Source organism: Psammomys obesus, unplaced genomic scaffold (assembly GCF_907164565.1).
Source record: "Psammomys obesus unplaced genomic scaffold, mPsaObe1.curated_primary_1811, whole genome shotgun sequence".
Lineage (NCBI taxonomy): Eukaryota > Metazoa > Chordata > Mammalia > Rodentia > Muridae > Psammomys > Psammomys obesus.
The window spans coordinates 628,815-643,264 of NW_026596117.1; the positions used below are offsets into that span (position 1 = coordinate 628,815).

The following is a 14,450-nucleotide window of genomic DNA, read 5'->3' on the forward strand; positions in this document are numbered from 1 at the left end:
AGCTGAAAGGAGAAATGAACACATGTCCCCATCCCTAATCCAGAAGTTATCTCCAACTGATAGCCTATTGCAAATGAAATTTCAGTTTTCTTCTAAAGAGTTTACCGGAAAAACAAAACTCTTAAGGGTAGGCCCCATGAACAACAGTAGATGGCAAACATGATAGCAGCCAACAGCATGTTTGGAGCATCTTTGTCTCATAATGTTAATATTCTTTTTTAACTTAACAGGTCCTTGTATATACATTATGGCTTCTGGTTTTGTGTTTTTATGGCATTTCCTGTTTTTGGAGATGAATGTGTGTTTCTGTGCTTTTTTGTTGTTGTTGTTGTTGTTGTTGGCTCTTTTTCTCACTTGGTCTTTTTATCCTATTCCAATTTGTTTGTTTGTGTTTTATCTTATTGCATTTTATTTTATTTTTCTTCCTCAGATGCCTGTTTGTTTTCTAATAAACAGAAAGTGTGTAGATCTGGACGGAAGGGGAAGTGAGAAGGAGCTGGGAGGAGTAACTTAACTTACTTCCAATCATATAATTTACACTAAAATGTTAAAAACAGAAAAATCAGAATGACGTATTTGAAATCTTGAAAAAACTTAAGTGCCAATCAATGTTACTATATCCAATAATGGTAACTATTAAGATCAGTGGAAAGGTAAAGACTTTTATAAATAAGCACAAACTAGAACAATTCATGGTCTTACACAAGCTTGCTGGAAGTTTCTCTTTTTTTCTTTTTTAAAATTTAGTGTTATTTATTTATTTATTATAATTTATTTACTTTATATCCCTGCTGCAGCCCCTTCCCTCTTCTTCCCCTATGCCCTTCCACTAGTACACTGATAAGGGAGGACCTCCTCTGCTTCTATCTGACCTTAGCTTATCAAGTCTCATCAAGGCTGGATGCATCAACTTCCTCTGTGGCCTGGCAAGCCTGCACGCCCCAGGGGGGAGGTAATTACCTGCTGTCTTTGTACCCCTTACTAGGGACCCCACTTGGAAACTAAGCAGGCAATGGATTTCCTTTGTACAGAGAGTCTAGGTCCTCTCAAAGCATGGTCCATGGTTGGAGTATTGGTCTCTGCAGGCCCAGTTTTTTTGGCTCTATTGTTCTCTGGTGGCATTCCTGTCCCCTCCAGGTCTTTCTATCTCCCTCTTCTTCATAAGGATTCCAGCGCTCTGCCCAAAGTTTGTCTATGTGTTTCAGTACCTTCTTCGATTCCGTGGTGGGTAGAGTCTTGATGCCCCACCATTCAATAAAGACATTTGCTCAACTATGTTCATAGCAGCTTTATTTGAAATAGCCAGAATCTAGAAACAACCTAGATGTCCCTTAACGAAGGAATGGATACAGAAAGTGTGGTACATTTACACAAATGGAGTACTACGCAACAATTAAAAACAAGGAAATTATGAAATTTGCAGGTAAATGGTGGGAACTAGAAAACATCATCCTGAGTAAGGTAACTCAGAAGCAGAAAGACACATATGTTATATACTCACTTATATGTGGACATTAGCCATATAATATAGGATAAACATACTAAAATCTATAGTGCTAAAGAAGCTAAACAAAAGGAGGACCCTAGGGAAGATGCTTAATCCTCATTCAGAAGGGCAAACAGGATAGACATTGGAAGTAGGAGAAGGCAAGGAGCTGGAACTTTCTTAAAGGAAACAGGACAAAGAGAGTCAGTCATGAGAAGACAGGAAATAGTGGATTTAATGAAAGGAATAGGTAAAAAAGGATAGGAAAGATTCAATCACATACAACCGAGTCAGAACCCCAATATGAGTGGGGAGAAATAAAATAACAAACACAATCTAAACCAATAGAAAAATTAACAAATTACAGGTATCACCAAACCTCTCTGTATATAAATAGCTTAACTAAAAATATAAATGGTCTAATTTTCCAATTACAAAACAATTCAAGGCTATTCCCCACTTTTTCTTCTAACATGAGAGGATATGGAGAAAAGGGAACCCTTGCCCATTGCTGGAGGAAATGTAAACTGTACAACCACTTTGGAAATCAATCAGGTGCTTTCTCAGACAATTAGGAATAGTGCTACCTCAAGATCCAGCTATACCACTCCTAGAAATATATATCCAAAGGATACATACCATACAACAAGGACATTTACACAACCATGTTCATAGCAGCGTTATTTGAAATAAGCAGAATCTGGAAACAACTTAAATGTCCCTCAACGTAAGAATGGATACAGAAATTGTGGTAAGTTTTCACAATGGAATACTACTCAGCGATTAAAAAACAAGAAAATCATGAAATTTGCAGGCAAAAGTATGGAACTAGAAAAGATCATCCTGAGTGAGGTATCCCAGAAGCAGAAAGACACACATGGGATATACTCACTTATATGTGGATATAAGACATATAATATAGGATAAGCATACTAAAAGCTATATTCCTAAAGAAGCTAAACAACAAGAAGGATCCTAGGGAAGATGCTCAATACTTATTCAGAAGGGCAAACAGGATAAACATTGGAAGCAGGAGAAGATAGGAAACAGGACAGGAGCCTTCCACAGAGGGCCTCTGAAAGAATCTATCCAGTAGAGTATTGAAGCAGATGTTGAGACTCATAGCCAAACTTTGGGCAGACTACAGGGAATCTTACAGAAAAAGGAGACCAACAGAGCCAAAAAACTGGGCCCAGTGGGGCCTGCAAAGACTGATGAATCAACCAAGGACCATACATGGAGAGGACCTAGAACCCCTGTTCAGATGTAGCCCAAAGGAAGCTCAGTCTCCATGTGGGTTCGCTAGTAAGGGGAGCAGGGGCTGACTTTGACATAAACTCGGTGGTCTGCTCTCTTATCATCTCTCTCTGTGGGGGCAGCCTTGCCATTCCACAGAGGAAAAGGATACAGCCAACCCTGATGAGACCTGTTAGGCTAGGGTGAGATAGTATAGGAGGAGAACCTCCCCTATCAGTGGACTAGGGGAGGATCATGGGGGGGAAGGGAGGAGGGTGAGACTGGGATAAGATGAGGGTGGGCACACAGCTGAGATACAAAATTATTAAATTGTAATAAATAATAAAAAAAGACAAGAGGCTGACTGTATTTCTGGATTAAAACTCAAAATCCAAAAGTGTATGACCTTCAAGAAATTTACCTCAGGCTGGAAAGATGGCTCTGGCTGCTTGTCCAAAGGTCTTTACATCAATTCCCAGCAACTACATAGCAGCTCACAACCATCTATAATGGGATGTGATACTCTCTTCTATCTGATGCTCTCTTTTGTCATGCAGGCATACATACAAATAGACTGCTTATATACACAAATAAACAAATCTTAAAAAAAATCTACCTCACTAGTAAAGACAAACAGATACTGAACATGAAAGGATAGGAGCATCCATCCTTATGTATGACAATGTAGTTATCAAGCCAAAATTAGAAGAGATAGAAAAAAATCACTAGATATTAATAAAAAGAAGAGCCCATCAAGACCACACCACAACTGGAGCAACACATGAACTGAATGTTGATGCACATAATTTAATACAACAAACACGAAAAAACGAGTATGTGCAAATGTATCAAGGGTGGATAACTTTAGTGCCCATTGGTATCAATTTATCAATCAACCAGACAAAATGTCCAAAAAAGAAACTGCAGAACTAAATTGCACCATATTAAAAAAAAAAACATTTATGAGGCATCTATAGCACATTCCTCTTCTCATCTGTTTGTGCAACTTTCTCTGAAATAGAATACATTTTAGGGCATAGGTAAAACTGCCAAAGTAATATACCTTAACTTATCAAATGATAAGAAAAAAAGTAGAAATCAATTGTAAGAGAAAATCAGAGCTACACAAGCATGTAGAGCTTGAACAATAAACTATTTTAAAAATGTGTGTACATATGTACAGAGAGTGTGCATGGGAGTTTGATTACATGTGGGTGAGCACGTGTGTTGGTGCAGGAGAACACTTGTTTTGTGAGGGGCTTGTATTAATATTGGGTGTCTTCTTAAATCATTCTTCACATCATTTATTGAGACATAGTTTCTTGATGACCTCAGAGCCTGTCAATCTGTCTAGTATATCTATCTTTGGGGATCCTTGACTCTGCCTTCCCAGTACTGGGATTATGGACAACTGCCATGCCTGCCAAGCCTTTGGTAGGTTCTGGCAATATGAACTCCAGTCGTCATCCTTGCTGTGCAAACACTTTATCCACTGAGATATTTCCTTACCCTCAAACAGTCCATTTTTGAATGATAAGTAGGTCACTGAATACATTTGGGGTACTATGAATTCTAGATTGAAATACAACTTAACAAGACCTATGTGTTATATGAAATGCAATTTTAAGAGACTATTTTATGACTGTCTATGCTAAAAATATCGCAAAGAAATCAAATAAACTCAATGATTGTCAGCATGATGTATTGTGCATGGTGTATAGTACTCTTATAATATTCAGATGATGATTTCTCTATCCAACTATCTGGTTTCAATCTAGAATAGCATTGTTATGTTTATTCTGAGTATCTCCTGTCTCAATTTGTGTAAATATGCTCATTATTTGTTCTTTACCTTACTGATAAAACTCTGGCCAGCCAATACTGAATGTTAGAGAAAATACGGTGGGATATTTGGGTCCATCAAGGGGTTGAGGGAGAATGAGAGAAGGAACAGACACAAAGCCATGAGGAGAGGTACAGGCAGCATCAGGAGAAGAAAATTAGAAGCTAAGCAAGGATGATGGAGTTTTGGCTGGGATGAAACTAGACTAGTTTGGAGGTTTAGTATGGAGTAATAATTGCTCAATATTGTGTTCTAGGATAATTAAAAAAAATCACATTCTACCTGTGTCATTATTTGGGTAAATATCTGCCTAAAGATAAAATGCCACCATACTAATTTTATATTCACATATTCACATTAATAATCATTCTACACATAGTGTTCCACATGGGGTATCAGTATGCAGAAGAACACATGTTTTTTATTCCAGCCCCAGGCTCCCAGAATAATGACTCATAAGACTCAAAATAACAGATGAAAGGGGAGGAGGTCTTCTCCTATCAGTGGACTTGGAAAGGGGCAAAGAGGAGATGAGGGAGGGAGTGAGGGAGCGGAATACAGAATTAACAAAATGTAATTAATAAGAAAAATTAAAAAAAAGACTCAAAATAATTTTACAAATACCTAGGTCATATAGCTAGGCTCTTCTCTGAATAGCTCATCACTCAATAACCTGTTAATACTAATCTACATTCTGCCACATGGCTGGTTACCTCTACTAAGGTACCATGCATCTGTCCTCCTCACGTCTTGCCAGGGAATTTTCTACATCTGGCTATATCCTGGAGTTCTTTTTGCCTGATGGATGTCCCACCTCCTATTTTCTGCCTAAACTATAGGCCCTCACAATTATTATTGACAGGTGAAGTTTTCATGCAGATACAAGATTTTCACTCAACATTAATAAATATAATAACAATGATAATTTTAAAAGTTGCTTATGCAGCAGACCTCCCACATAATAAATCTGGGAGAAGTATTGTTGTTAATATTATATCTTGAAAAATAATCACATGAAGTTCAGAAAAGCCAAATAACACGTCTAAGATCGTAGAGTGAACTTACAGTCTGAAATCAGGTTTTGAGACTATAGCCTTGTGCCTTTTATAAAAGTAATTGTTGGTATCAACAGAAATATTCACATAAAAATCCAATTCTCATTTCCTAAGGTGAGTTTCCAATATAATAATCACTTACTCCAATTTATTTAATTCAATAATTATCATACTAGATGGCCCAGCAGGCAAAAGCACTTGCGACCAAGCCTGATGACTTGACATATTCCGAATATTTAAATGATGGAAGAAGAAAACTGGCTCCTGTAAGCTGTCCATTAACCTCCAAGTATCCATGGCATACCTGCACTCACACACACACGTACATATGTACAAACAAACAAACAAAAAAACAAACAAATAAATGTGGTTAATAGATATGCTCTCCCTAGCCCCTATATGATGGGAGTGATAATGTGATGATGATCTCATCTTCAAGGCTTAGTACCTATTCTCATTCTCTATTGATATTAGTACCTTAAAGTCATGGCATTGCTCAGTTTCATGTTTCTGTTAAATTTCTCTAGGATTTTCTACATTTCTCTATATTTCTGTTAAATGGACATAGCATAAAACTGCTTTCTAAATATTTGCTTATACCCACAGACTAGTGCAGGTGTCTGCCTTTTGGAGAAGCCTATTTTGGCTGTGAGTGATGGACAAAAAGGACATAAGTGAGAGTGGTTGCACTCCACAGGGGAAATGATCAAAGAGCCAGCCTAGAGTTTCATGATATCTCTGATTATCATTCCCATAACATGTTTTGGGAAGAAGACCAGCACAGATATCACGGAGCTGAGCGTCTTTTAAAATGACTGTTGTCTGGTGTGAGTGGAACACCCTGTAATCACAGTACTTGTGAGGATTTGCAGTTCAGGGCTTGCCAACACTGTATAGTGAGACCCTGCCTAAGGAGAAAGAAAGAAATAGAAAAGACTAATAAACAAGGAAACCTTTTCTCCTTCAGCATAAAAACTAAACTCTTCCTTATACCCTTACTGTGTCCCTTGGCCTCTAGCAAATTCAATTTTCTTCCACATAATTGAACGTTAAGATGTGTCCTATCTTGCCTCTGCACCGATATCAAAATTGGCTACAAAAAGCCAGATTGCTATCCATAACGTGGAAAATTGCTGGTTAAACCCATATATCTTTTAATTAAAACTCAGCACCCTGTAAGTTTCAGAGTATCAAACATTCTTTAAAGAGCTCTAAATTAAAGTGGCAGTAAAAATTTCAGAAGGGAATTCATATAGGGATGATACATGGTTGCAAGAGAGTTATGGGTTGGAAAACATTCAGATCCTAATGGAAGGTTAGAGCTTCAAGAGCCATTGGCTGTTCACAGAGGAACCAACAAGAAATCGCCAGAAGTTTTGGAAGTGAAGTCTAAGTAAGCAGTAAGGAGAAAACTGCTGTCTTTTGATGCTGGACACACAAACCCACTCTCTCAGGCCAGTCAGTCCAGCTACTTCCTTAGTCACCACAACCTAATTTTCAATTTTGCCCCCAACTGAGGTGATATGATTATTTATTATTTATGAATTGGCTCACGGTTTACTAATGTTTTAAAATTAATTAGTAAATGTTTGGAAAGCACTTTGAAGATGAAAAGTTGTGTAAGTGCTAAGTATTATCATTATGCCATTATCATAAAACACATGAAAGCCACAGAATCTTGTAAGCTAAATAGGTGGAGGATGACTGTGCCACGCAGCACTCAAGGGGAAGATGGCAAGGGGACAGCCTCGGCGGAGCGAGGAGCCATGGACTTCATTGCAGAACAGGTGTGTGTGAGGGCGGGGGAGAGGGCCAACAGGAGGTTTGACCATGGCTCAGCAAGGTACTGCTGAGAGGGTTAACTGCTTATATACTTAACCTGCATTTAAAGTTCTTAAAAATGAGTAGTTACTTCCACCTTTTATGGAAATGCAGCAAATATAGTCAAAACAAAGGGGAAATTGTTATAATGCTTATAATGGAAAAGTTTTTTCCATTAGAGTTTACTCTAAACTTTCAGTTATTAACACGGTGTTCTTGGGTAACTGCTGAAACTTAGAGATTTGAGGTGGGGATATCTTTAAGCTTCACTATGAGTAAAGAAAGGACACTAAACAGAAATATATTAAATATGTGCCTGTGTTTCTAGTGGTGTGAGGTGATGGAGATGTAGTTATGTTTACTGTTTTATTTACTGAGCTATTCTCACACTTGGAAGTGGTAAAACAAAGCCGAAGTCTTGTTTTTAATATTGTTGGAACAGCACAGGGCTTCACTACTCTGTAATTTTAGTGGCATGATTTAACACTTAGTTTGGAAGCAAAGGCAAAACCAAAGGGAAGATTTTGATTCCTGACATTAGCAATGATACATTAGCTAGTAATTGGCCTGGAAGCCAAGGAAATGTGCTGACCTTATGTAGGAGACAGGTGGACCAGAATTTTTACATTTACATTTTAATTTTTAAGCTAATCTGATTAACAGAAAGTAAAGTGTTTACATACACCCTAGTTTTTCCAGAACTATCACAAAATGCAAACATTGATAGACTCATTGGGAACTACTATATTTTAAAAATTGACACAAGTGTGGATAAAACCTAGATTCTGGGTGACCAGCATGTTGGGATGTTGCAACACCTCCGTAAACAGTTTTCATAATGCAACTTTTCACGTTCACATTATTATTTAGCTTTTTTTAACTGTTAGTGAAATAATGAAATGTTTTCCATAAAATTAAGTTACTTTTTATTATTTTATTCACTTACCCAAACCTATAAAATTCTCAGGCCCTAAGTAGTGTCTTTTATCTCCTTCAGATCAACTTGATCACCTTCTTATACTCCATAAATTTTACCTGAGCTAGTTATCTCACAAAAAATTAATAATTTTAGGCCCAGGCCACAGTTGGAAATCCCTGTATGCCCTTTATGAATAATCCTTTGAATCACTAATATTATTATTACACCTGAATGATTCTAATACACACTTCGTTAGTAAATCACATGTGTAAAATTGGCATGTGTTGTTAAAATCAAACCAACTTTTTCTGTTCTTTACCTCAACTCCTTACCAAGACTCAATTTGTTTAGTGTTTCACAATTTGTTTTTCAAACATTCCATCTAGTAATAAGAATTTGGGGGAGCAGAATTCACATGTCTGACGTTGTTTATAAGAATGTTCTAATGAAAAGAAAAATATTCTAGCCCCTGATCTCTCAGAGAATGAATATTTTAGGGGAAAATTAAATGGCGTGATTAAGGTTGAGGTTATTGGGTACAATATAACACAGTATGACTGTGCTCATAAGTGAAGGAATCAAGATATGGGAACAAAAGAATGGTGTGAAGTCACAGGGGGAATACCCACCATCATAGTCTCAGGAGTGTGTGAACCTGCCAGAATCTTATTTTCAGGTTTCCAACCACCATAAGCAAGAACACAACTTTCCGCACTGACCATATCTAGTCTGTGAAACTTGTCATGGCAGTCCTGCAAGCTGATAGCAATGCAGGCCACACAGAACAAGTTATTTTTTTTAACAGTTCTTTCACATTACATTTAAAGAGGAAAAATGTAAAATGGTTAACAAATATGGGAATTAGACAGTCTTCATTTAATTTCTAGAGACACGTATTCTACATCTGTGTATGTCAAAATAAAATAGCATTTTATAGTGCTAAAACATAAATATAATAAAAATAAAATTGTTTCCCAATTTGCAAATTATAAGACAGTTTCTTATAATAGCTTTTAATGGACAGGGGAGGACTCATTAGGTGATATTTGATGTGCAAGCACGAATACCAGAGTTGAGAGCTGTAGCCCCCACTTAAAAACCCAAGCGTGGGGGCACAGTGCCTATAAGCAGTGTAGAAGAGGCAAAGGCAGGAAGATTTGGGTGGTCTGACTGGATTAGAAGCTCCAGGGTGGACGAATGGCTCCCTGACTGTGGTGGAACTGACTGAAGAGACGCTTGGCTTTCTGAGGCTGTAGCTTTGAACTGGCTGACCTGCTGGGTTTTGTGGAGAAACATTACACGTGTCCATAACTGTGGGATCCTATCCTAGGGAACCAGGGTTCTCCCTAACCTGTAAGGTTTTTAAGCTTGTATGTCATTAAAATAATTTCAGATTTGCTTATTAAAAGGTGGAGAAAGAGAAAGGAAAGGCACACAGCACTGGTTTGAGACGGCCATAAACACAAAAACAGGCATCTACGCCCCACCTCATAAACACAGATTTTTAAAAATGAATAAATTAAAATTTTGCGTATTCTCCTATACTATCCATCTATTGTTTCCAAGATGTACTTAATGCCTAAAATTTACATAGGAAGGGAAAATAGAATAGTGGCTGTCGGGAGTTAAGGAAGGTGGGGAAATGAGATAAGTAGATTAAATAGTTAAAAGGCAACATGCAGAGCCTCTGATGATAAAAATGCTCAGTCTCTTGGCTCTGTGAATATGAATCAATGTCCAGGCTCTGATATTATAGTATAAATCACCATCAAAGGTAACTATTTAGAGGGTACAAGGAATTGAGATTATTTCTTATAGTTGCTTATAAGAAATAAGAACTATATAGTTCTTATAAAAGTCTACAATTACTTCAAAATAAAACATTGATCTGAAAACTTTTAAAAATACAGAAACATATCTAAGAAGAGCATTCTGTAAAATAATTTGATCAAAAACTACAGCAGAGCAATGCCAGAAAGAAAAAGTAGAATTTGAAAACTACATCAGTTTTAAAAAGTTGAAACACACAAAAACCAAATGCAATGTAGAAATTTTGATTTCATTTTGGCTCCAGCAAACATATGTAAAACACATTTTGTTTTTTTGTTTTTTTTTTCTTTGAATAGTTTTTTTTTCGTATTTTATTTTTTTCTTATCAGTTACATTTTATTAACTATGTACCCCAGCCGTGTCCCGATAAAAGACATTTTGAAGACAAGTTTAAATGTGAACGTGGTATTAATGGATATTAAGAAATTAATGTTAGGGGAGGACCTCCTCCCCTTTCATTTGACCCTGTTTTATCAGGTATCTTCAGGGCTGGCTGCAAAGTCCTCCTCTGTGGCCTAACACAGTGGACTTGGAAAGGGGCAGGGAGGAGACCAAGGAGGGAGTTGGGGAGGGGTAGGGAATGAGGGAGCGGGATACAGCTGGGACACAGAGTTAACAAATTGTAACTAAAAAGAAAAAGAAAAAGTTTTAAAAAAAAGAAATTAATGGTAGTTTCATTAGGTGTATCAATGTTCACAGAAAAAGTAATCTTAATTTTTAGATAGAACATAAATTAACTAGGATGATATCATGAGTTCATTGTAACTACTTAAAAAACACTACATAAAAACATGAAGTAAATATTATTGTGAAATGCTAATAGTTCTAAAGTTTTAAGGTAGGAATGTGGCCATTAGTCCAACTAGTCTTTTTTTGGGGGGGAGGAGGTGTATTGAAGTTTTTTCAAGTCATTATTCTATTTCTTCACCTAGATTTTGGGCCTTTTTTGTTCTTCTTTTCAGCTAACTCTTGGAAGATAAGATCAATGGCCAGGTCTCTATTTCCACTAATTCCATTCTCTTTCAAACTCTCTAACCATGTTATCTCTAAAGCCTTCTGTCAAGATCACCTTTTATGATGCTCATCTGTGACTACCATCCTTATTCTCTATTCTATCTGAGCTACCTTCTAGCACAGCTTTGACTGTTCCTCGTCCTTGGTTCACCTCCATTGGCCTCCAGCAGCCACTTTGCCTGGCTTGCTCATCCCTGTTGTCTCCTCTGGCATCCATTCCCTACTAGGTCTTCTCTCTCTCTCTCTCTCTCTCTCTCTCTCTCTCTCTCTCTCTCTCACACACACACACACACACACACACACACACACACACATACACACATTCTAACAAAAATGTACTCAGGTAATAATATCTTGATTTTTTTTTCTCTACATACAGTTACTCCGTTGGTATTTTCATCCACTGCCAGACTTTAATATGCATACTCAGGGATAACAAGTTAATATGAGTAGCCCATACTCCTATTCCAAATTTCACATTGTGTTGTCATGGGAACACCTGCTGAACATCCCTAACAATACTGCTGCAGAAAAGCCTATTCTTCTTATATGATGACAATGCCATCTTTTAAGTATTCCAGCTAAACACCTAGAAATCATCCACAATTCCTCTGTTAGAACCCATTTTTTCATCAGGACATCTCTGTCAGCTTTATAGTTACAGTCTATACAGAATAGAACCTCTTTCCTCCACCTTTATTACCCTGCTCTCAGCCAACACCATTGTCTGTTTCATTCATTGTAATATTTTCTGTCCTGTCCCTCTCCTTCTACTTGTCTTCTGTAGTTCACTCTGCACAGCATCCAAAGGTGTCCCATTAAGATGTTAGGCCAAGTCATCACAATCCTCCGCTTAAAGCTGCTCAGTGAAAAACCAACGTCATCATCATGAGGCTCAAGAAATCTAGGACTTAATGCCTCTCAAGCTTGCTTTTCCATTACTCTCCCCTCATCCTTGTACAGCCACACTCTGTAGCATGCCAAGCTTCTCCTTACGCTGGACCTTCCTTGAGTCATTCTCTTTGTCTGGAATTTTCCAGATGTCAGTATGCATAACTCTTTTATCTGTAACTATGCTATCTCTTTACCTTCGTGGTCCACGCTGACCACTGTACTTAATAGCAGTTTATCACTCCTACAGGGAATACAAGTGCCCATATTTCTGATCTTTCCCAGTCCTGCTTTTCCTATAGCACTTAATATCTTGTAGCCAGTTATACATTGCACTTACTGATTTATTTTTGTCCTATGTAGTAGCACTACTCTGTGCTTTGTAAACTCCATAGGGACAGAGGTTCCTACAGTAGTGCCTAGCAGAGTAAAACAATTGCAATACTTTTAGAAGGAATAAGAGTATTGATTTAGTATTACCATTATCAATCCTGGGTACTAAAAAATCGGCAGTCTCAATGCTTTATTCACTATCTCCACTGTTTCCAAACTCATCATCTACTGAATAGATCATTAATGTAAAATAACACAATTTTACACTTAATGTTAAATTCATGTGTATTTCCAAGGATACTAAGTTGAGCTCTTACTGACACCTTCCTGTTCTTTTACTCAGAACAGAGTGCAAAACACAAATAAAACTTACAAGGTGTGGAAAGATTACCCTAGGCATCTTACTGGCTGTGGTTGCTGCAGTAGTAATTGGACTCATTGCCTATTTTGTCGCCTGTGGTAAGTATTCATTATGTTTGTCTTTACAATCACATGAGTTTATTGACTCTATATTGAGAAAACTAAGAAATTTAAGGAAGGAAAGGAAACAGATAACTTTTTTTGTTATTTTTTTTTTTTACCATCATGGTCATTAACATTTACCTCACTAATATTTAAAATTCTATTGAGGGATAACTAATATATAAAAAATGCACATGTAACATATTTTAATTAGTTTTGGCATACGATCATTGCACCATCATTACAATTAAGATAGTAAACATTCACCCCAAAAGCTTGTCCTCAGACTTTGTCCTAGAGTGACATTAGCCCAGTGCATTCTAAATTAGAGATATTGTAATGTTTTGTTTTTGTCTTCTGAAAAGATTTTGGAATTGAGATCATATTGATGAGGAAAGTACACACAGCCTCTATTTGTTGAATTTAGTAGCTCTACAATCAATGAGCTAACAAATAAATATAAAAGCTGAGAAGCTTTTATATAGTCAGAGAACCCCAAACCAGACTAGATTTGATTCTGCACATCATCTTTGAAAATCCCTATTTCAAATCAATGAATTTTAATACAACTCTTATAACCATTTGAAACTTTTTTTAAATAATACTGTCAAATAGGCTGGGGATGCAGCTCAGTGATAGAATACTTATGTAGACTGCATGAATCTGTAGGCTCAATTCCCAGTAACTCAGAAACAAGAAAGAAAGACAGAAAGACAGAAAGAAAGAAAGAAAGAAAGAAAGAAAGAAAGAAAGAAAGAAAGAAAGAAAGAAAGAAAGAAAGAAGGAAGGAAGGAAAGAAAGAGAAAGAGAAAGGGAGAGAGAGAAAGGAAAAGAAAAAACAGGGGAAAAGGAAGGAAGGAAAGTAGGAAGGAAGGAAAGAAGGAAGGAAGGAAGGAAGGAAGGAAGGAAGGAAGGAAGGAAGGAAGGAAGGAAAGAAGGAAGATGAAAAGAAGAGAGAAAATATTATCACATGTTAAAATACTAGTCCTAAGTGGTAGTGTTATAGGATAAATACGTTCAGATGTTCTCTTGAACAGGAGGGTAACCACAGATTTTGATAATGTAGTGAATTTTGTTCATCTAAGTATAACATTGCATTGTTTTTTCTTAGAATTTCATAAATGATTGCAATATATATTGACCATAAACACCTCTATGCCTCCTCCTAATGCCGACCAGAGCCACTACCTATCCCAAACTCCTTTCAACTTTATGTCATTTTTTATTAATTTTTTATATTAATTACAGTTTATTCACTTTGTATCCCAGCTGTAGCCCCCTTCATCATTCCCTCCCAATCTTACCCTCCCTCATCTCCTCCCATGCCCCTCTCCAAGACCACTGATAGGGAAGGTCCTCCTCCCATTCCATCTGACCCTAGCTTATCAGATCTCATCAGGCTGGCTGCATTGTCTTCCTCTTTGGTCTGGTAAGGCTGTTTCCCCCACAGGGGTGGATGATCAAAGAGCCAGCCACTGAGCTCATGTCAGAGTAGTCCCTGTTTCCCTTACCAGGGAACCCACTTGGATACTGAGCTGCCATGGGCTACATCTGAGCAGG

The 14,450-nt window shown here is 37.3% G+C and overlaps 1 protein-coding gene across 1 annotated transcript in view; it reads left to right on the forward strand.

The window, feature by feature from the left end:
- Positions 1–7,351: 7,351 nt before the first annotated feature.
- Positions 7,352–14,450, forward strand: part of LOC129692909 (transmembrane protease serine 11C) — a 48,224-nt gene continuing 41,125 nt past the window's right edge. The window contains exons 1-2 of the mRNA XM_055629451.1: positions 7,352–7,407; positions 12,772–12,887. Of these exons, the coding sequence (XP_055485426.1) occupies positions 7,352–7,407; positions 12,772–12,887 (172 nt within the window). The remainder of the gene's footprint in view (positions 7,408–12,771; positions 12,888–14,450) is intronic.